The 23,912-nt window shown below is 43.8% G+C and overlaps 1 protein-coding gene across 15 annotated transcripts in view; it reads right to left on the bottom strand.

The window, feature by feature from the left end:
• ARVCF (ARVCF delta catenin family member) overlaps positions 1-23,912 on the bottom strand; it is a 466,295-nt gene that overhangs the window by 120,890 nt on the left and 321,493 nt on the right. For all 15 annotated transcript variants that reach the window (XM_030583068.1, XM_030583067.1, XM_030583069.1 and 12 more), the window contains 2 exons: positions 19,459-19,617; positions 6,795-7,399 (listed from right to left, as the gene is read on the bottom strand). In XM_030583068.1, coding sequence (XP_030438928.1) covers positions 6,795-7,399; positions 19,459-19,617 — 764 coding nt within the window. The remainder of the gene's footprint in view (positions 1-6,794; positions 7,400-19,458; positions 19,618-23,912) is intronic.

Genomic DNA, 23,912 nt, shown 5'->3' with positions numbered 1-23,912 from the left:
TATAAAAAGTCATAAAAGAAGCACACAAGGCACGAATCCAATTTAAAAAAAATACTTTTACAAGTCACTTTTAAAAGCAAGGAGATTACTGAAGAACCTAAGAGCATTTCTCTCACCCCAGCTTACCGTGGAACCCACTGTAAACAAATTTGTGCACATTCCTCATGAACAGAACACAATAAGTCAGTTTGCACCTTTTAATAGCAATTCATCTTGCAGCAAAGGCCAGGTAAAAAGAAACTCCATCATTGTTTTTATCTGCCCTAGTTATAATAGGGGACAAATGATAAAGATTCATTTTTTGGTCAATAAATTTTTACAGTGTCCCTTTATGAATGAAGCCTTCACTCAATGCGCTAGTTTGTGGAATGCAGACAGACATTAGTCTTGTATTTGACATACTTTGGTGGTTTAATTCTTTTTTTGAAATATGTGTTTTAGACATACAGAGACACAGTCAAAGGGGCTTCAGCATCAGTGTAAAATTCTGCCAGATCTCATTTGCCAGGAAAAATGATCAAGTGACAATCATTCATAAGGATGCGAACTTTATACTCACACAAAACCGAACACTCTTGCTCAGCTTCCTGCCCTAACCTGTCCTCCGAAACTGCACCCCACCACTCACTCCATCCCCCCTCCCTCTGTCACTCACTCTCCCCAACCTTCACTCACTTGCTCATTTTGACCTGGCTGACTGAGGGGGTTGGGATGCGGGAAGGGGTGACGGCTCTGGCTATGGGTGCAGACTCTGGGATGGGGCTGAGGTGTAGGAGTGCGCACCAGGCTGAGACTGAAGGGTTTGGAGGGCAGGAGGCGGATCAGAGCTGGGGCAGGGTGTGAGTGTGAAAGAGAGAGATGGCTCCGGCTGGAAGCGTGGGCTCTGGGGTAGGGCTGGGGATGAGGGGTTTGAGCTGCAGGAGAGGGAACCAGGCTGGGCAGGGGGTTGAGGTGAGGGCTCCAGTTGCAGGTGTGGGGCTGGGGATGAGAGGTTTGGGGTGTAGGAAGGGGCTCCAAGCTGAGACCGAGGGGTTCGGAGGAGGATCAGGCCTGAGGCAAGGAGTTAGGACACAGGGGGTGAGGGCTTTGGCTGGGGGTTGAGGACTCTGGGCTAGGGCTGGGGATGAGGGGTTTGAAGGGCAGGAGCGGAACGAGGGCTGAGGGAGGAGGTTGGGGCAGGTGGCTCAGGGTGCAGACTCCAGGCGGCGCTTACCTCAGGCAGCTCCTGGAAGCAGCGGCATGCTCCCCTCTGGATTCTACGCAGGGGGTCGGCCAGGCAGCTCTGCACACTGCCCCAGCTGCAGGCATCACCCCCGCAGCTCCACTGGCCACAATTCCCAGCCAATGGGAGCTGCAGAGCTGGCACCTGGGGCGGGGTACAGCGCGGAGCTCCCTGGCTGTCCCTACGCACAGGAGCCAGAGTGGGGACACGCTGCTGCTTCTGGGAGGAGTGAGGAGCCAGTGCAGGCAGGGAGCCTGCCTTAGCTCTGTTGCACTGACAACCAGATTTTTAACAGCCTGGCCAGCGGCGCGGATAGGAGCAGCCAGGGTCACTTTTCGACCAGGTGTTCTGGTCAAAAACCAGACACCTGGCAGCCCTAGTCGTTCACTAGTCCAAGTGATAGTGCATGGAGAATTGCACTCATTATTACCAGCCAGGTTTTGAAAATTTTCCACCTGATGCAGTTAACGTTTCTGTTTTACCTCCCGCAAGAGAACGCAAACTAACTGTTTTGTCATCTACGTTCCAGTGTTGGGGACATGGCGTTAATATCGATAACAAAGTTGCCTGAACTCTAAATTTTACAGACTGAAGGGCCCATTCTAAAAATGCGTATGATCCAAACAAACACTCTCAATATGAAGAGCCAGAATGGTGGACTGACTTTACAAAACAAACACAGCCGCATGCGCAGGAGTGCAAACAGATGGAAAAATTGCCCGGGTACACTCCTTTGTATTTGAAGAAGATCTGAATTTTTTCTTCAATTTATTTTCAAATACAACTGGTGTAAATTAGGCCAGCGATGAGAGGAGAGTGAGAACACTGTCAACAGTTGCCTGATTGGAGAGTGGATTAAAAACTTCCACCAACTGGGAAAGGCAGCGTGCAGATATAACCCGCCTGACTGGGATCCTCTACTTATAGACTTAGATCACTTCAACACAATGCAGTAGACCTAGATGACTAGCTTTTATCCAAGCTTTCTGGGATGGAATGGGAGTAAATCTAATAACTTTGGCACCAGGGATAGATAGCAATGTTTATTATTTTAAACTCTAGTAACATCTTAATGCAGCAATAGCTGAGAAGAAACTGCATTTAAAAAAAAGTCTTACATTTGGATGTCTGCCATGATCTGAGTAAGCATCCAAAAAAGAATCCAGCTCATTCCCAACTCCACACAATGAAGGAGCAGATAATGCTGTGGCACACAGTCATCTGTTCTCAAACAAACATTCGATTTCGACATGCTGGGATTATGTTTGTCATGTGTAATTTATTCCTCGAATTATCTACCTTTACTGAAAATGACATGGAACAAAATAAATCTGCTCGTCTTTTCCAAACTCCAGGGAATATTTGTTGACACCTGAAAAAAATAGCCACATGCAATTCATCCCTTGCACAATTCATCCCTGCTTAGGAAAGTGGATGTTGGAACTGGAGCAGATAGAGGGTTGGCAAAGCCAGGGCAGATCGGAGGTATTTCCACAGCATCTGTCACAGGCATGTTTGAATTCAACTCTCAGAGAATACCAAGGTCACTGCCAAATGCAAAAAGTCCTGTGCCTGGTTCAGGCCCAAAGCCACCAGTCTTAAAGAAGCCAATTCAGAAGGGTTAGATTTGTTCCAATTTCCTCCTCTGTACAGAAGTTTTTATAGTTTCTCTTGTGGAAGTGATTAATTCCAGGTCTACTTTGGTTTGGGATCAACCATTCCCCTATTTAATACCCCTTCCCTGGCATTCCTCTGTGAGCAGTACCTTCCCTGAAGGTATTGATGAGGATCATTGTATGTCTTGCGCTCATACAACACTGTGCTGAGAGAAATCTGGTAGGGAGTGTGTTAAGAATAGGTACCACCAACCTCAACCTTCTTTATTCTACCTGCCGATGAAGACAAATTGCTCATGATGTCTTTTTATCCTTTAATTTTTCCACTAGTTGCAACATTGCGCCAGTAGCTACATATTACCTTGGAATTTGCCTTCCTCTGAAGAATCAGGGATGGGTTATTGCCAAAGACTGGCTATTAAAAGTGTTCTCAGACACTTCCATCACTACTTATTTAGGCCTAAATGGAAAGAGGACTATTTAACATCTCAGGGCCAATCAGTGGCCTGTATAAAAAGAAGCTTGACCTTGCTCCTATTTCTAGAGAATAAATATCCACAGCACAAATTGCCACCATAGTCTGCAATCTCAGGTGGTAGTTTCAACAGATAGTCTAAGACTGAATGGGCATGAAAACTAACCTGACATCTTTTCTCAAATTTAAAAGGATCCCTCTAAGTCGTCTTTGAGGCACAATTGTTGAGCTATGCAAGGAAGTGTCTATTGCTGTCATCATCCTACTCTATGCTTAGAGAATTTCAGCTTCAAGTGCCAACAATTTATTAGCTTTTATGGGCACTGTGATGCTGGTAAACCAGGTGCCAGCTCTTACCTAGTCTGCAGGCATCAGTGGAGCACTGAGAAATTCATAGCTGGAAACCAGACCAGCTCACCTATATGATAATATTGTTCAAGATAGGTGTTAGGACTTGTAAGAATGCATTTAGAGTCTATAAAATGCTTGTAAGTTGCTACATGCATTAATCTTACTTGTAATGTCTGTTTTCCATGCTACAAGATAAAATATAAGTTTGTTGACCTGGGTTAAGCCCTAAACAGACATTCAATGCTGACAGATTACTACATCTCTGACACTTTTTGAATAGCAGACAAACTCATTCACATGTATATGATTGCTTGCTTTAATCTGTAAAAACAGCTCTCACTTCTTTCTCCTACTTAATAAACCTTTAGTTAAATGTATTACAGGACTGGCTACCAGTGTTGTCTTTGGTGTGAAATCTAAGGTACAAATTGATCTGGGGCAAGTGACTGGTCTGCCCTGAGGTTGGCACTCTTGGCTGTGAGCTACTCAAGACAGCCTGACAGGCAGTAACTGTACTTGTAAGATGAAAAGACTGAAGAGAATTAAAAAGCTGTAATCACGCATTAATTACTTTGGGGCTTCATCATTAAACATGAAGCACTATTTGTTGTTGCTAGCTTCTTCTAGATCAAGGGCATACCTGAGACATAGGTTTAATTGTTTAAATATTTCTTTGAGCAGTTGTCAATGCTTAAGAGCAACCATTTTATGTAGACGACCTCATTCACCCCTCTTATGTTTTCACGAGCTAAACTTTACTGCCACATTCAGATTAATTGCTTGTCAAAGCCCCTTGATCATATTAAATATGGAAAAACAACAAAAGAAATGCAAAACAAAAACTGTAAATTGGTCCTAACAAGACTGTTGTGGAACAATAAATCAAAGGGGATGTTTCGAACTTTTGAAAATGCAAAATTGATAGGTTCTAAAAGAGTATTTAGTTTGTAATGTGGTAACAAAAATTAAAGTCCTCTGTTGCCTGACAGCTTTTAACAAGGGCTGTAAAAAATGTTTTCCCCTCAAGATAAGAGAGGTTATTCAAGTTTGGAAGATCATTTCATTTCAATCCCCAACATATGCAAGGGTATGTCTACACTACCCACATCTCATCTAGACGCGATAAATCAATCCCCGAACGCGCTCCCCATCGACTCCAGAACTCCACTGCTGCAAGAGGCAGAAACGGAGTCAACGGGGGAGCAGCGGCCATCGATCCAGCACCGCGAGGACGCGAAGTAAGTCAATCTAAGATACGTTGACTTCAGCTACACTATTCTCGTACCTGAAGTTGCATATCTTAGATTGATTCCCCCCCACCAGTGTAGACCAGGCTAAGTGTGAGAGAAAGAGCTAGTCGGAGAGACTGCAGGCTTGCATCACTTAGAATTTCCAGAGGATCCTGTACAGCTCTGGCTTTTCTTTTCTTTTTTTTGGTTTGCTGGTGCCAGTTTGGTGGCATTTGCTTGTGTGTGTCTTCAGAAGGAATCTCCAATGGAGGGGATGATGGATCTAGACCCAGGTTACTATACTCAAAATTTTAAACCTATTTTAAATAAGAAATAATGGAAATTAAGCACACATCCTCCAGAGATGGACCAGGCTTGTATTCTAACTAGGACCTGGTCTACACTGGGAGGGGGGGATTGATTTAAGATACGCAACTTTAGCTACGAGAATAGCATAGCTGAAGTCAACATATCTTAGATCGACTTAGATTGACTAACTTCGTGTCCTCGTGGTGCTGGATCGATGGCTGCTGCTCCCCCTTCAGCTCTGTTTCTACCTCTCGCAGTGATGGAGTTCCAGAGTCGACGGGGAGAACGTTCGGGGATTGATCACTAGCTGCCAATCTGGCAGGTAATGTAGACATACCCTAAGTCAACCCAGAAAGGGGGCGGGGAGGGACACAACAAATGAGAAGTCAGTATATATCATAGCTAGAAATGACACACACTTTCAAGGTTTAGAAAGCGAATGAGTGATTTCAACTGAAAAGAAATCCCTTGCTCCCAAGCATGATTCTTCTCGCAAAAACCAGTTTCTGCAAGCTCCATGTGGATGACAGGAGTTCCAGAAGGCTTAGCAAAACGTGGGCTGAGAGAGAAAGCAGAACATCTCCCAGGAAAGTGGCTAGAGCAGAAGCAATTTGTGACTAGCCTCTATAGTTGTGTTAAGGGTAATACACGTTGTCTTCTTCCCTTCGTGTGGTTTGACAGTACTAAATAATGGCCCAATTTACATGCACTTCCTATGAAGTGCTGAGCACCCTTATCTCCCAGTTGGGTTCAACTGGGAGCAGAGTGTGCTGCATCTCTCATCGGAGTGTACTTATTTGAAGAGGTATTCCTTCAGCAACAGAGAATGACAGACCCTAAATCTCTTAGAACGGTAACCAGACAGTTAATTTTAACATTCCAGTTTGGGAGACTGATACATTCGGGCCCTGTCAAAATTCTTACAAATGTACCAGTCCATTTTCCCGCTGGTTCTGGATGGGGGAGACAACACAATAGAGTCACAAACTGTCTCTTTACAAATAAAAATGCAACATAGCCCTTTATAAGAGTCAGCAATTTTTCTTTCTAAATATAATTTAAAACTAAGCTGCCCTGCAATTTGGGGAAAGGATCCTTACACACAGAGCATACATATAATCATTCTTCACATAGTGTTTGGTGACTTATGTATTGCAGGGTCTCTATCTGGTTTGTGGTAAGCAAGCTGGTCTTCCCTAGGAAAGCCCACTGCCTCCTGGGAGCAAACTTTTCTCCAAAGGAGCCCACTCAACCTCCCTGTCCCTCAGGATTCCAGGGAAGCGTCGTTGTAAGAACGTTGACTGGGGGAAACAGAATTCCTTTGGGAAAGTCCATCTCCATATCCAGAACTGAATTGGAAACCCAAGCTAGAGTTTTACACTCATTCCTTTTTTTTGAGTTTGTCAGGTCATTGTGATTATAAAAGGTTAGCTGTTCATGGAAAGACCACACTGACTGTAACTGTGGCTGCTTTTGCTGCTCAGTCACTCTAGAAGCTTATGCAGATTATTAGACGTTAACATTTTAAGCTTAAAATAAATCAATAAAATAGCTGCAGACAGGATAGCAACCATTTGGCCGCAGGATTTTACCTTCCTTTGTGAGGTCTACCCCTCTCTGGCACCCCTGCAGATGTCCTTCGGTTCACTGTGGAGTAATCTGGGTCCAGTTCATATCCTTCATCATCTACCCCGAGGCTGCGGTTATCGTCCTCCAACCCATAAGGCTCTGGCTGGAAACGTTCTGGCTGGGAGCGATTCAAGTCAATGTTGCTGCCTGTTGGCACTTGGGGCTGGGCGATGGGACCATAGTTATCCCTCCTGCTTGGCAAGGTGAAACTACCATCCTCTGGCCGGTAACTGTTTCCTGGCATGTAGGCATAGCGAGGACGGTAGTTGATGCCACGGGACAAGCTGCCATAATTGTCAGCTAGGTCTCCATAGCCATCGTGGCTGATAAAAGGGCGATACTGGCTGTCGTGGCCGTCAGGGTAAGAATCGTAGCTATTGTAAGATCTGGTCAACGTGGACGAAGCTTGTGGTGTGATGTAACGCTCGCCATTCTTCACGTATCTCCTGTCTATTGAATCTGTGTAGCTGCCCATAGGAGAGGAGCTGTCCATTACCGGCAGGCCATCGGGACCCAGGGGGACCTGGCGTACTGTTCTAGTGGTGACTGTTTTGACCATTTTTGTGACCTGTGAAGCAGAAACCAATATAGATGTTAATGTTTTCCTTCTGTCTGGCTCTAAGTTTTAGGATGAGTACAAGGGAAATTTCTAGTGAGATCTAAAACTAGACTAGGAAAGACACTGGAAAACATACTGCCCATGAAATCCTGGCAGGCACTAGGTTATCTAACTGACTAACAAGATTTCACACCAGCCTTAGGATGCTGTTTTAGCAATTAGAAAACTGATCTTATATGAAGGTGGACAGAATTTAAGGTTAATATTCTAGTTATAATTAATATAACTTTTTCTCCCTTAAGCTCCACTCCTCTACCCCTCACACCGAACCCCTACAAAAAACTATTGACTGCTCTCAATTACATGGAGTTATTTTAGACTGCCATCAGTGTAAGACTTTTATTATTGCAGCCATCCCAAACCATACCTATCTAGCTGAACTTTTGCAGAGTTTCAGACGCTTCTACTGAAGTTATGTTTATGCACAATATTACTTGTGTTTTCACATGATTTTTTCGTCCTTATAAATCCTGTTTATTCCAACCCCAAGTGGGTTTAGACTGTTTGGGTATTTCACACTCATCATCCAAAAAGACATTAAAAAATAAATAAAAGGAGACCAAAAGAGTCAAAGGTATAGACATGACCCAGTCACAGTCCAACATTAAACTGCTAAACAAGGTTCAGGGTTTGGCATATAGAAATTTCAGCCAACGTAGCACTATGCCCAACACACTAAGAACCTTCATTAAAGGAACAGAAACATTTATACATTTCAAATGCCTTAACTATTAAATAAAGCTTTCATTTTAACAATATCCCTTCTTCTCTTTAGCTGGAGAGAGTATTTAGAACAGGAGTGGGCAAACTTTTTGGCCTGAGGGCCACATCTGGGAATACAAATTGTATGGCGGGCCATGAATGCTCACATAATTGGGGTTGGGGTGCAGGAGGGGGTGAGGGCTCTGGTTGGCGGTGTGGGCTCTGGGGTGGGGCAGGGGATGAGGAGTTTGAGGTGTAGGAAGGTGCTCTGGGCTGGGACTGAGGGGTTAGGAAGGCAGGAGGGGCAGGGTGCAGGTTCCAGATGGGGGTGCGGATTCTGGGGTGGGGCTGGGGATGAGAGGTTTGGGATGCAGGAGGGGAGACTGAGCTGGAATCGAGGGGTATGGAGAGCGGGAGGGGATCGGGGGTTGGGGCATGGGGAGAGGCTTGGGGTGCAGGCTCTGAGTGGCACTTACTTCAAGCAGCTCCCAGAAGCAGTGGCACGTCCCTTTCTCCAGCTCCTACACAGAAGCGTGGCTAGGCAGGCATGCTGCCCCATCTGCAGACGCTGCTCCTGCAGCTCCCGTGCATCATGGGAGGGGCCGTTAGAGCATGTAGGAGCCAGAGCAGGGCCATGCCATCGCTTCCGGGAGCCGCATGGTGTGGCCCCTGACCCAGCACCCCAGCTGGAGTGCCAGAGTGGGGCTGAACCACATGGTGTGGCCCCCGACCCAGCGCCCCAGCTGGAGCACCGGAGTGGGGCTGAATCACATAGTGAGGCCCCCAACCAAACGCCCCGGCTGGATCGCCAGAGCGGGCCAAGCCCCAGAACTTGCTCCCTAGCGGGAGTTCGCAGGCCGGCTTAAAATTGTTCATGGGCCAGATACGGCCCACAGGCCATAGTTTGCCCACCCCGATTGAGAAGAAAAACAGAGTTTGATACCATCGAAGAGGCTGTCTGACAAAGATAGTAATAACTGTCCTTGTGGGAAAAAGAAAAAATTAATTGAGATAGGCTAAAGCTGTCATTGCTGCTTTTGTTGAAGTCCAATCTTATTTCCTAGAAGACAAAACAAGACCCACACACATAAAGGGGTCAGAAATAGAACAGCAAAGATGGAAAAAACAGTTTCCGTCTCTGGTGGTGACTAATTTTCAACCTTATTGGTGAAAAACAGCAGGCACATCATGTGGTCTTGTCTTAGCCACCCTGAGACCTGACAAACTTATACCAGCTTCCAGCTGTTTAGCGCATTGCATCAGCTGCCTCTTTCTGGTCATGGGCTTACAGCTGCATTGCAAAATATAGTCTTGTCAGCTAAACCAGACTTTCATTATATGGAAAAAAGAGAGGGGTAGGAGAGAGAAGAAATATAGTGGGGAAAGGAGGGTGGGAGTCAGAATAAAATCTCACATCCCAAGTGGTGTTTGGGTTTCAGCTGGAGCCCATGCAGATGGCAGTGTTACCTGGGACCCTCTCTCTGGCCCAGCCTGCTCAGGACATTTTTCAGCATCAGAATGAAGAAGGGCCAGACTCCCAGGAGTCAATGAGCATGGCAGCTATGATGGTGAAGCCTGTTCCAATAGCCAATTTGTCTCCCAAGGTCTTTCTTTTTAAGAACTCCAAAAGTGAGCGTCAGGCAGAATAATCCATCTTCCCTTATTTTGTTCCCCAATAGGCCTAATTTCTGACACACCAGTTTTGGTTTATTGATTCCAGGTCCCACCCTTCTCTTGTACATGGTCTTATCATAAACTCTGATTTTTATCAGTTGGTCTTTCTGTTTGGACTAATTCAGTCTGTCTCACTTCTGCACCTTTTCTCATCAAACGTTTCTCATAGGTTATTGTGACACCTTATGAACTTTTACTCACTTTTTACAGTGGAGCTTACCACGAAGATGACCTGTGGTCCAATTATCAAAATAGACCAGTAAAAGCTGCTTCAGAGGAGATGCAAGAAACCCTGCCATAAAAATGAGGGCATAATCTGTCCCTAGGGAAAGTTTCCGCCTAACCCCCAACAAACATTGGTTTAAGCTCTGAAGCATGAATATCTCTCTCTTCCAGAATACAGGTAACCCACAAAAAGGAGAAAGCGAAAGATTCTTGTTAGACCTGCAGTAGCAACTGGCTAATATACACTATTCTGAAAGCTATGCTAGCATCAAGGAAGATATTGTTGTTCATATAAGGAGATTATAGAATCATGTTAATTTCTGTCATCAGAAATACTGGGGTGAAAGAGAGTACATACACTAGCTTGTATTACCCACTGGAAAAGAACAAAAATAAATGAGAGAGTTTTAAAAACCAAAGTATTAGAAACTATGGAGAGAGTTAAAAGGGTAAGTGTAAGTATGTTACACTTTCCTTACTCTAAACTGCACAGTGCTGTGTGTACATGGAGTAAAATGGCACATATTAAATCTGTTTCTGGTATGTTCAATGGCTCAGAAGTCCAAATGGAGAGATTCTGATCTACAGCCTTTGATTAAAAAATAATCGATCACTGACCAGATTAGCCAAGCGACTGTTAAAACAATACTAGAGCACATCTTTTGAAGCAGCTCCAGACATATCCTCCAGCCAGATGTTTTGACACAGAAAGTGTGAACAGGAAAATTTCACCCAAACAGCGTTTTTCCCAGAGACATCTGCAATCAAATGATACTTCAACCTAATGAAATAATGAAGTCCTGTAAGTCTGTAAAACAGCAAGAATGGCTCCCCACCAACAGTATAATTAAATAGCATCAGGAGCTGAATGATGCATAGTCAGATATCAACATGATCTTTTCTGTCATTAGAACAAAAGCTGAAGAAGATTTCCTCAGCATCCTGAGGGTTTGCCTTAGTAATTAGTATCCTCCTTGAAGCTTAGTCTGTGTGTGTTCTGGTAAGCTAAAAGAAAGAGCACCACACCTAAAAGAGAAATAATAGTTTCACTGAATTAATAGGACCTGGCAGTTCATTTTTTGTTTCATGGCATTTGTATAAACACTATCAGAAGTCTTATTAACATCAGTGTCATCCAATTAAAGGAATTTCTACAGAAAAAAAAGAGCGTGAGTTAAAGTAAGTACCACAAATAACTTAGGTGGCTGTTAGTATCTGGACATGAAAATAGGCACCACATTTCAGTACCATTCTCTTCAACTCCAAACACAAAACTACATTAAAGTGCTAGAAAACAATCTCTCAGGACTGGTGCATGTGGGGACTTTTCTATAGCAGCAACACACTATGTTACAGTTTTTGGTGGTCTTGAACCTTCAGAGCAGAATCCAGGAACAAGATATAGTGAGAGAGAGGGTAAAAGTGGTTTTTAAAAGATTTCTGAATATTGAAAGACAGCAAGGGCAATCCTACTGGGTGCAAAAAGTGGGGTTCCCTCATACTGGTCAGCCAATTGTTCAACTCTTATCCTGGAAGATCTACAATTCGTATTATGTGAATGCCTAAAGGCTCCACCCAGGAAGACATTCAAATGTCGTTTTTGGATAGATTACCTAGTCTAGAAGTTTTTAGCTTTTTCCATACTGTGAATCCATGGTACAACAGAAAAAGACTTTGGGACAATTTTCCATAAAGAAAGGCTAGTTTCAGCTCCCTAGAGCTTGTTCGTAACCTCCAGGCTGAGAATCCCTGATCTAATCTAGGTTTGATTTAAATTAAAGCGGGGGTAGAATTTTCAAAAGTGCCTAAACCCCAATTTCAAAGGTATTTGGGTATTGCTCTGCTCAGCATTGACTAAAGAAGTCTGACAATCATTGCCAAAAAGGAGCTCCTGAATCACTTTCAAAATTGAGCTTTAGGCTTTCTAAATTAGGGCATGTCTAAATTATGAGTTGGTGTGAAGCAAACTGGGATGGAAATCTACAACACTCCAGTGCCACATACTCAGCTGTCCATGTGAACCCTGCTGTTGTGCACGTAAAGTTCCCTAGTCTGCTGTCCACGTGGACAGCTAATACACAGCATGCTGGAGTGCTGCAGATTTACATCCAAGCTTGCCATACAATAAGCATTCATGCAAACATCCCAATGGGCACTTTTGAAAGTTGTATTTCAAATCCATCTAGGTAATATTTTCTTTAAAAAAATCAATTAAATTGTGTATGTGTCAGCCTTGACACTATTTACAAGGTGAAAATTTTTGATATTTAATTTGAGGCCGATGTAGTGTAACAATATTTCCTCCAGTTCTTTCTGGAAATGCATTTGCCAACAGAACCATTTATATTTCAAAAACCTGCATGCTATCCTTTCCTTCTTCTTTTACTTTCCTGCCTTGAAGTCACAGGAACAGCAAACGAGAAAAACTGAAAAAACTACCACAATTATTGCAAATGACCCCAAAGTAAAGGTGATTGGATAGATAAGTTCACAGTGCATATTAGCTCCTCAAAGTGTGTGAAGTGCAAACATTAATACAGAGGAAGATCCTAGCAGGATTTTGTTTAAATGGTTTGCCTTTGTACAAACGAACTCCACTTGATTAAGTAGTGCCTATAATTCCTACATTCCACATTGTGGGTTAAAAAGAAACAAAAACAAATACAGCTCAGATGAATTAAATATCTTATAGAAACTGACAAGACACGAGATTTTGCTGAAATTGTGTCATAAAATACAAACAGGAAAGAAGGAAGCACTCAAGGATAAACACACTTTGACATTTCCGAGTGCTTATTTTTGAACTACAGACTGTAAAATTACCATCAGGCCAAATGGGTTCAAGGCTTTACCTTTTTGTTAAATGCTGGGTAAGAACTGACCCTGCAGAGTTTCAAAAAGAGGCTCAAACTTTCCCCCTTTTCCACTTAAACTTGACATTTTCAAAGAGGCCTATGCGAGTGAAGTACTCAACTCCTACTGAAACTCATTCCAGCTACAGTGCCCACCTCCCCTTAAAGCCCTTTCAAACAACTCTGCTTAAGTGTATGGCTGCACTGCGGGGCTAAGTGGCACCTCAGAAATCTAGGGCTTAAATCACAAGCACTTTCAGTTCCCACAATGGGAGGAGCAGGTATTCAGCACTTTGCAAGATCAGGTCCCTGGTGAGCACTGAAAAGCATGAGGCAGAGAGTGTGCATGTTCTCAACAGACAGCTTTTATTTTTAAACAAAAAACAAACAAAGAAGCCTATTTAAAAACATAGGTACATTGTTTTATGCAAAAATAGGATCAAAATCTCTCTTGGAAGACATTTAGCATTCCAATGCTGATGAGAATAAATATCCAGAAATAGAGAAAAGAACACACACACACACACAAATAATTTGGCTTACTTTATTAAGTGCTCTTCAACCACTGAAGAACAGGCTTCACTTAATCTGCTGCAGTGTTCCTATGCTAGAAAGTAAATGTGGTAGCTTCCTCCCCAAGGTGACCTTCACTGTTTTAACATGCTAGATATTTGCTTTCCAGGAGAGACTGTAAAGTTGAGATGGAGTATATCAGATACATCCTTTGTGCCGTGAATGAGATGCAAAAACCAAGGCAGCAAGGTACGTACATTAAACAACGAGAAAGAGTTTGGAGAGCAATCACAGAAAGTACATTTCAGAAAGAGGAATGAAGGGAGGTTTTCTCCATTTAAAAGATGGCAATTATTGAGTTCTATTAACCCTTCTTAACACAACTCACTGCAATAGAAGGTTTTAAAGAAAAGAAGAAGAAGAAAGGAAAAGCAGCGTCAAATTTCAGTGCCTAGGAGTTGAGACTGTTTACTTTAATTATACTTTGAGAAAGACAGTAGCATATTATGTCTCTGAAACAGCAGATATAAAAGAAAGCACAAGAGAACAGCATTGTGCAGGAGCCACTACATTTCAATTCTAGCTCCAAAGTCTCAAATGCAAAATTAAAGTGAATAAAGCCTTCAACTACCAGAAGGGGGATTCCAAAGAGAAAGCAGCTAGGCTGTTCTCAGTGGTGGTAGACAACAGAACAAGGAGCAATCATCTCAAGTTGCAGTGGGGGAGGTCTAAATTGGATATTAGGAAACACTATTTCACTAGAAGGGTGGTAAAGCACTGGAATGGGTTACCTAAGGAGGTGGTGGAGGTTTTTAAGGCCTGGCTTGACAAAGCCCTGGCTGGGATGATTCAGTTGGAGTTGTTCCTGCTTTGAGCAGGGGGTTGGACTAATCTTCCTAATCTTCTATGATTCTATGAAAAGGAATCCAAAATCTAAAAGTAAAAATGCACTCAATCTGTGGAACCCAAAAGCATGTTCTAAATAGCACATCAAATCAAGTAATACCAATGTGAGTTAGTCATGCAAGTCACAGAAACACAGCCGAAGTGGTCTTCGAAGCGGTATCCCATGGTAGGAAGTGGGACCCTGGAAAGCTCCTTGAATCCATTTGGCTGGTGGAGGAGCAGATCATTGGGTTCTCTGGTCTTTATTATGCTGAATGAAGTGTCTTAGTCAGCCTAGCATGGCTGCTCCCTTGAAGGAAAGTCCAGTTGGGGGAAGTGGCTGGCCTGGCACTTCCCAGAAAAACATTCCCTGCTGTGAGGGTGAAAGGAAGCCTTGCCCCAGGTATGAGGGCTCAGCCTAAGGCAAAGAACAAAGGGTTGTAGTTCGGAAAAAACACTGTAACATGTTAACTATTGCAAGTTCACTGGCAATCAATTAACTCCAGGTAAAAAGCCTAGTGTAGATATACCCTGAAGCTCCTGTCTAATGGAGGAAGGTATCAGAGCCTCTAGTTGGAGACCTACACTGGGGGGGAAAAATGGGGCAGAAGTGAACTAGAGACTGATGGTTTGCCTGGAAATCTGGAGGGAAATTGACTGGAACATGGGAGGAAAATAGGTTTGTAATGCATGAGGTGGTGAGTGGAACATGATCTGTACCAGTGCATGGTAGGAGTAAAGTCGCAGAGGAGGGAAGGGTTAAATTGGGCTAAAGCCCATTTTGTATAGCATTTGGGGGGAGTTGCAAGGCAAGGTAATGAGCTGCTGGCTAACAGACAGAGGTGTGCGGAGCGGGATAGGGAGCATGTATATATAGACCTAAAACAGGAACCATGTCAATTTTTAATACCACTTTTATTAAAGTAATGCATTAAACATTACATAAAATAGATTTAACATGTGTGTGTCTGAAGACAGTCCTAATTCTAGTGTAGGAAATACTGTTCTTTTAAAAGGGATGCAAAAAAGTGAGCACACACCTGAAGCAGGGCTATAGCCACTATTTTAAGCCACTGGGGTGACAGCAACTCCTTAGGAATCTTGCTAGTGGTAGTTTTCTAGGGGGATGTACTAAATTAGCATATCCATACACTGTCATATCCTCTCCCCATCCAACACCACCCTTACTTGAGGAGTTATATTGGCCATCTGAGAGCTCCCGAACACAGGGGAAGGGTAACAATTCCTTGCACTGCTGTAACCACTCCCTCCAGCCTGACTTTCCACTTCGAGGAGTCCTGGGCCAGGATGTGTGAAAGCAGCTCTGGGTGAATCTGTGTCAGCTTTTCATTATTATTTTATTACTGTAGTACTCAGCGTACGCGTAATGTGCCCAGCCATTTGAGAGTGTCATCATCAGGCAGGTGGAGAACGGGCAGGCTGCCATCAAAACAAGTTGGCACTCATCAAGGATATGTGACAGTGTGAATTGACTGCAGCTGCATCAAGGGTAATTAGAAAACCCCCGTTTAAAGAGACTGGCCAAACAGTTGTCCTATCCTGTTTGAAACCGGTTCAGAGATGACCAAAGGTGCCTTGGCAAGTCAAACCCCGGTGGACAGATGGTTGGGCCAGTGACAAGAGAGTGATTAACGGTCATCGCTGACCACTTGTTGCGACAAACAGATTCCACTGTCACAAGTGACCATAAAGGGCATCTCGAAGACAGGTGAGCTGGCGGGTGGTACTACTGTAGTGCCCATTGCTGTAGTCTCCAAGCCCTTCACAGTCTTTAAGGTATTTATCTTCACCTTAGGAAATAAGGAAGTCCCATTATTTCCAACTGAGGCACAGAGAAACAGACTGACTTATCACAAGTCACACAGGAGGCCTGCAGTAGAGCAGGGAATTGAACCTGGGACTCTGGAGTCCCAAGCTAGAATCCAAACCTATGGGATGAAGGACAGTCTTATGGTACAAGACTGGGAGCGAGTCAGGAGATCTGGAGTCCACCACACACTTCCTGTGTGACTGTGCCTTCACCTCCTCATCTGTGCAATGGGGACAGTAATTCTATACCTCACAGAGGTAACCATGAAACAAATTTCTTTGAGAGATGCTCAAATACTGCAATGACAGGGGCTATAAAACACCTAACTAGACTAATGCCAATCAACTTCCAGAGAAAAGCACTAGCAAATGAACTGCAACTGTCTCCATTTTTGGATTTGTTACCAAGCCAACTATAAGCTGAAGACCAGCTGGATTTCTAAGTGGCTGTTAAAATCTAAACCATATTAAAATATAGAATTAAGTATATACTTTCAAAGATAGCGGTGATCCCCTTTAAAACCACGTTGCCTTTTCTGACCAAATTACAAGTGGTTTGGCCAACCTGCATTTTGGACATTTCAACATCACTTCTTGAATCAAAACTGGACTTTAACAGAACTATTCCTTTAGTAAAATGGCTCTTCTACGTTCCTAAATTTCCCTCAGTTTAGTACCTAGACTGAAGCAGATTTAACAGTGACATAAATGAAAAGACCATGCAGAGGCAGATTAGGGTTTTGTGGGGCCCTGGGCCAGATAACTGAGTCCCTCCCCCGCCCTTCCACCTGCAGTCTCCACCACTTCTCTGGCACTCCTCTGGCCTGCACTGCTACACTCACCCGGCACTCCTGAGGGATGGAGCAGGGTTGGGGCACAGTGGTTTCCCCTGCCCGCCTGATACTCCTGCTGGGGGAGAACGGGGTCAGAGTGGGGGGGTTTGCCCTGCACCACCTGCCTGGAGCTCCTGTGGAGGGGTGGGGGGTGCAGAAATCAGAGCGCGGGGGCTTCTCCCACTCCCTGGCAGGAGCGCTGGGTGGGCGGAGCAGGTCAGAGCATGGAGGTGCCCATTTTTCCAGGTCCCTCCAATTGGCAGTTGGACTAATCCACCACTGGACTATGTTCCCAACTCTTAAAGCATGTCAATTTTCTACTCAATTTTATAATGCTTGGGATGTACCTGAAATAGGTTTATTATTTGATATCACATGTTAATTTAAACATCTTTTTCTCTATACGATTTTCTTCAGTGTGTGAGAGAGAGAGAGAGAGAACAGGTACAGTATTTGTTTAAGGTATGTGGGAAAGACGGTGAAATAGCAGGTATATCATGTAAGATAAGATTACATTCTTCATGCTATGAGAACGAACATGTTGCTTATCAGCAGTATGACTATTTTGGACAAACTATATCATCCATGTGGTACCCTAATCTAACAGCCATTGTAAAAATAGCAGAGGCCTCCTTTCCATACAAACTCTATTACCCTTTAGGTCACATCTACCATTGTATCCCTTTGCAAGGCTTAGGTTAGAGTCTCAAAGCTATGAATTATAATTAGTTTATTAAAAAAAGTTGCTCCATTTCATCAGCATCTAAATTTATTACTTCTTCCCTGTATACTTTTCTGCTAGAAAAAAGGTATAAATATACTTAGTCCCTATAATTTAAAGATGTAACATACTGTTTTTAAATCTTAAAATACTGAACTATAAATCGCTCAAATAAAATGAGAGGAGGCTGAAGTGGTTTTTAAATCCTATATGCAAACTTACTAGGAAAGTCCAAAAAACCTTCCCTATCTAAAGATGCATTTAGAAGAGCCAAAAGAACATACACACAAAGATCCTCAAACAGTGTTAGCGTGTGCAACTCTGTTGACTTCAGTGGAATTGTGCTCCTTTAGCTTGAGATCTGACACTCTGAACTGATGTCTTAAGCGACTGCAATTCTGGAATGCCAGTAAACACAAACACAAACACCAACATGGTGACTTCTGTACAACTTTTTTTGGTTGTCCATTTATGTCCAATCTAAGGGGAAAAACAGCTGGACAATATCATTTTAACGAATGCTGTTTAATAATTTTAAAAATAGAAACACGTTTGACCCTTCACTAGACCAAACCCTAGTAAAGATGTCAGCGTAACTGCTGAGGTCCAGAACTGCAGGTACAAAGCATTCTAAGAGCTCTGCAAAGCTTGCCAGAGAGCGCCAAACATACAATACTTGTTCCATGGAAAATGGAAACTAACCTCATACAAGACAACATGAGAGGAGTAAACAAGAGCAGAGTGAGTGAAGGGGAGGAAGACCAGTAGTAACATCTATAATCATAATGAATCTGATAGTCTACCTACATGGTATTGACAGAAACAATACTGAAATCACTCACATGTAAGGCCCCCATGCTTGTCACAGAGGCCATGGAAGTCACAGATTCCGTGACTTTCCATGACCTCTGCTCCGTGACTTCTGGAGCAGCATGGTGCAGCTGGCCCGGGAGCCACCTGAGCAGCTTGGGCAGCCCTGAGCCAGTCGCACTGGCTGCTGCTGGAGCAGTCTCAGGATCCACCGCAGCAGGAGTTTGGGTATGTGATGGGGGGGGCGCTCAGGGCTCGGGATTGGGGTGTGGGGCAGCACTTACCTGAGGGAGGCTTCCCAGAAGGAACACAGGAACTCCCATCCCTCAGCTCCTAGCTCCATGTGCTGCCGCCACCCATAGCCACCGTCCCCACACGCCATGGTTCCCAACCATTGGGAGCTGCAGAAACGGGACTTTGGGTGGAGCAGAGGCAGCATGTTGAGCTAAGGTCACTGCTTCCCAGGAGCCGGATAGGGCCTGCCCCAGCCACCCCCAGGCCACACCCCCTCTCCATCACTCACTGTGCTCCCCATACACCCTCCAGCATCTACAGCACCCTCAGGGCCCCCCTCCCCAAGCCACCCCTCTAAGTCATGAATTTTTGTTTACTGCTCATGACCTGTCCATGACTTTTACTCAAAATACCCGTACTCATGCACAATTGTGGTGATATTTAAAACAAAAGCTGTGGAAACTGGAAAGCTATTTTCTGAGGAACAAAGCAATAGGTAGAATCACACCATTATTGAGGATTGTATATAGTTTGAGACAGAGAGAGACATGATTATCGTACTGCTCTATTCTACAAGCGACTAATTTTTTTTTAAATTCCTGTGTGAGGCTGACGTTTTACCATTTCTCCCCAATGGACCTCTTATGAAAAAGGAGAGCAAACCCTACCTTTGAAATAACCCTTCTAATGCCCCTAAAATCATACTCAGCATGGTCCAGAAATTCCTACCTTAGTCTCAGTTCTCCTTGTGGTTCCATCTTCTGAAGTCACAATAGACACATGGGAAGTAGGGGTACCCGGGTCTTCCTCAACAGTAACGGTCTCCTCTACCATCTCCTGAGGCTCTTGCATCATTGTTATTGATGTTTGGTTGCTGGGGCTTTGCTCCTAAGAAATAAAAATGGAACATGTTTGTCATTTATACTGTCACTACCTAGAAGGGTGGGTTTGTTTGTTTTTAAACAATGTACAATGTCAGATGCCTGGAAATATAGATTCAGAAAGGAGGGCTTTACTGACCCAAGAATAACTAGCTCAGGGTAGGCTGGCATGACTGAATAACCTACATAAGTGGAGATCAAGGACTCAGCATTTATTGCCCATTTACAGGAGACTATTTCTTCATATTTACACTTGATTTGCACTTTCCCTGCTATGCCCAATCTAGGATGAGTGGAGTACCTGTGCATAAAAAACAGCAAAACCAAAAAACCCATCGTGCTCCACAGTAAAAAGGACCATTTCTTTTAGAGCATTTAATCTTATTTAGTGTTTGAAACTTATTTCCAACTGATAAAATACACTCTTCAGACCTCAGTAGCAGTGTATAACAAGGCTATAAATAATTTATCAAGGCCTTCTAGTTACTCAGTACGCTAACACACATCTTACTTGGTCAAAGTGATGATGATAATTAAGGAAATATGGTTAGCCAAAGAATCGCACAACTGAACTGGTGCTAGCAGTAATGGGAGTTTTTCGCTGCTGAATATCCTACAGTATAGATAAAGCCTAACTGGTTACAATCTCAGTTAAAAGTTGTAGTATATACACACACACACACACACACACACACACACACACACACACACACACACACACACAACATAGCCAACTAGGGCTGCCAGGCATCTGGTTTTTGACCGGAACACCCAGTCAAAAAGGAACCCGAGCCGCTCTGGTCAGCACCACTGATAAGGCCATTCAAAGCCTGGTCAGCGGTGCAGCACGACTAAGGCAGACTCCCTGTCTGCCCTGGCTCCGCGCAGCTCTCAGAAATGGCTGGCATTTTCTCTGCAGCTCTTTGGCATAAGCACAGCTGCAGCGGCTCCGTGTGCTGCCCCACCCCGAGAGCTAGCTCCCATTGGCTGGGAACAACAGCCAATGGGGAATGGCAGGGACAGCAGCAGCATGCAGACCCACCTGGCTGTGCCTCCACCTAGGAGCCACAGAGACATACTGGTGGCTTCAGGAGACTCCCGAGGTAAGTGGGACCCAAAGCCCACACCCTGCACCCTCTCCTGCACACCAACGCCCTGCCCCAGCCCTAAGCCCCATCCTGCACCCATACTCCCTTCCAACACCCCAACCTTATGTAACAGCCTGAAGCCCACTCCTGCACCCCAAACCCCTCATCCCTGACCCCACACCAGAGTCAGCATCCCCACACATCGCCCAACCCTTTGCCCCAGCCCAGAACCCCCTCCCACATTCCAAACCCCTCATTTCTGACCCTCCTCCAGAGCCTGGACTCCAACCCCCTCCTGCACTCCAAACCCCTCATCCTCAGTCCCACTCCAGAGCTCACACCCCCACCCAGAGTCCCTCATCCCCTTCAGCACTCCAACCCCTTGCCTCAGTCCAGTGAAAATGAGTGAGTGAGCGAGGGTGGGGGAGAGCAAGCAACAGAGGGAGAGGAGATGGAGTGAGTGGGGCAGGGCCTTGGAGAAGGGGCGGGGCAGGGCAAGGGTATTCAGTTTTCTGCAAATCAAAGTTGGTAACCTTGTATAGTCCACTGTTGAACAGAATGAAAATTCTCTACAAAAAGGATGGTTCTCTTGAGGAAAGCTACCTGAAGATGATTCTTCTGCCTCCCAAGCAGACATTTCTGTTATATTTTTCCTTGTGCAATTTGTGTGTCTCACACAGCAACAGAAATCAGAAGAGATATTCCTGATGGATGAATGAATTTCAGAAGTGTCGCAATACATGGACAATGGAACACTGGTTTACAGCTTGAGAAATAAAACTTGTCCAAAACACTTGCAATCCTTAGCTAGGGCCAGTGGTATAACAGTTCCTTTCACTGTACTCCCTAAAGCCAGTGGGCTGTCCACAGGCGTAAGAGTACAGAGCCGAAAGCAGAATCGGGGCCTATGCTTACAAAGGGAAGTCCTACTAGATGTAAGAGGAATCTGATATATTCCTTCTACCCTTATTTCAATAATAAAATGTTTAAAAAATAGCAGTGAAGTATTGTACACAAGGCATAATCAATTGCAATGCCAACTGATCCTGTTAAGAAATGATTGTGTGTAAGTCAAGATCTGTTTTCACTGCATATGGAAATAAAATGATGGGGATGAAACTGTTCCCATGCAGCTGTTGAGTTTAATTATGTTAAGACTTAAATATCCTGTACCTGTGAGCAGTGTCATCACTACGAAAACTATCGTGTATTGTTTTACAGCATTTCATTTAGGAAATTATATTTCATCCACATGGTATCTGGCTAGCATCCTAGGTGGTGACATGCCTTCTCTTGAGTCCTGAAGGACAGACTACTTTCAAATGGACTTTGTGCAGATGAACAGGAGCAAAGCTTTTGAATTCTCTTCTTAGACTCCACAGGAGAAAAAAGAATATTTCATTTAATCCTCACATGATCTGTAACCTTCTTTGAAGCAAGTAGTGAAGGTTCCCTTGTTCAGTTTGCTATATTCTGACATTCCAGATAATACCTGTTATTGCAATTTGGGCTTATATTTTAACTAGTGATTATTATTCATGTGTACCTGGACACAAAAACTAACTAGGGTGATCAGACACCAAGTGTGAAAAATTGGGACGGGGTGAAGAGCAATAGGAGCCTATCTAGAAAAAGACCCCAAAATCAGGCCTGTCTCTATAAAATCGAGACATCTGGTCACCCTAATATTAATCCTGTCACAGACTTCAGTACAGGCATTAAGCTGGAGGTGGATCTCTTGACCAAACAGGAAAGAGAGCAAATCATAAAAGGAATATGCACACTAGACCAAATTCACTGGTGGTGTAAGCAGGCCCAACTCCATTTCCCATTGAAATCACAGCATAAATGTTGCAGTATTATCTATCAGCCTGAATATGCTTAAATCCCACAGGAAATCACTCATTTCAGCAGTTTTCAAGCTTTCATTTCTATAAATCACTACTGCCAATGACTTGTAATACATGCTGAATCTTGCAGGTATTCTGCAGTTTAAGAGTCATTTTATGTTTTATCACCATAGACTAAAGGGGAAACTAAGTCCTGTGGAAAATCTATTCAGGGTTGCATATTTTTCCCGGAAAAACAAAAAAACAAAACAAAAATCATCATATGCTTTAATTCCAACCCCTTATAGTGAAGCCATTGTCTCCAATCGACAGAAAAGTTTCACCTTAAGTAGAGGTTCTCTATAATCAGAAGGCAGTTTACACATTGTAATGAACTGAAAATTCAGGACCATCCATTATTATTCACTGTAAAACTGAATTACACAATATCCAAGCCCATTCAACATAATCCATTGTATTCCCTTCTCTGTAACCTTCCCTGCCAACTTTCAGATGGTATAAAAGGTATGGGGATTTGAAAGTTGAGGATTTCTTGTGCACGCTCTCTCTTTCTCTCTCTCTGCTGCGTTTTGAGGCCACTGGATTACCAAGGGTATGGCTACACTTGAAATTTGCGCTTTGAAGTGTGAGTGTGGTCGGAGCACTGCATGTAAACCACATCCTCTTTGGGTGTAGCTTGCAGTGCTGGGAGCCACGCTCCCAGCGCTTTGGCACTGATTACACTGAGGCTTTACAGCGCTGTATCTTGCAGCGCTCAGGGGGGTGTTTTTTCACCCCGGGTACGAAAGTTGCAGTGCTGTAAAGTGCCAGGGTAGCCAAGGCCCTAGTTTCTCTCCTCCTTCCCTAAAGTTTTGTGAGGCAAACCATGTTTAGTGATAACAAACTTAGGAAAACGGAGAGAGGCAAAAAATAGTTTGTCCTTTTTTGTGATATTTTTACTTTAAAATAATAATAAAATCTCCCTTTGTATCCAGGCTGCCTCTGGGCAAAGAAAAATCTTTAAAGCCTGGCACTTAAACATGAGCGAACTGCAGACTAGAGCACGCTGACTTTAAATGAACACTAGTGCTTGTTTTTATCCTCTCGCTGCTTCTAAAATAATGATCCTGAGAGATGTGATATGGATTTGCATTCCTAATGCAGCCTGCTATCAACTGGAAAAAAAGTGTCCCCTGCGCATAAAAAAAGATTAAAAGCCTGACTAGTTCAAGGTAGATTTCCCAATGCAGACAGCTACCCTGTGAGTGAAAAGGGTGGAATGTCATCCAACCTTCAGTTCCCCGAGTTGACTTCCAAGAGGCTGCTCTTTGATCTCCAAAAACTTTTTAATGTTCTTGACTCAAGTTTTTGATAAAGTAACAACA

This window comes from Gopherus evgoodei, chromosome 13 (genome assembly GCF_007399415.2).
Source record: "Gopherus evgoodei ecotype Sinaloan lineage chromosome 13, rGopEvg1_v1.p, whole genome shotgun sequence".
NCBI lineage: Eukaryota > Metazoa > Chordata > Testudines > Testudinidae > Gopherus > Gopherus evgoodei.
Note: the sequence above shows the minus strand (reverse complement) of the source record. Positions and strands in the feature narration are given on the sequence as shown.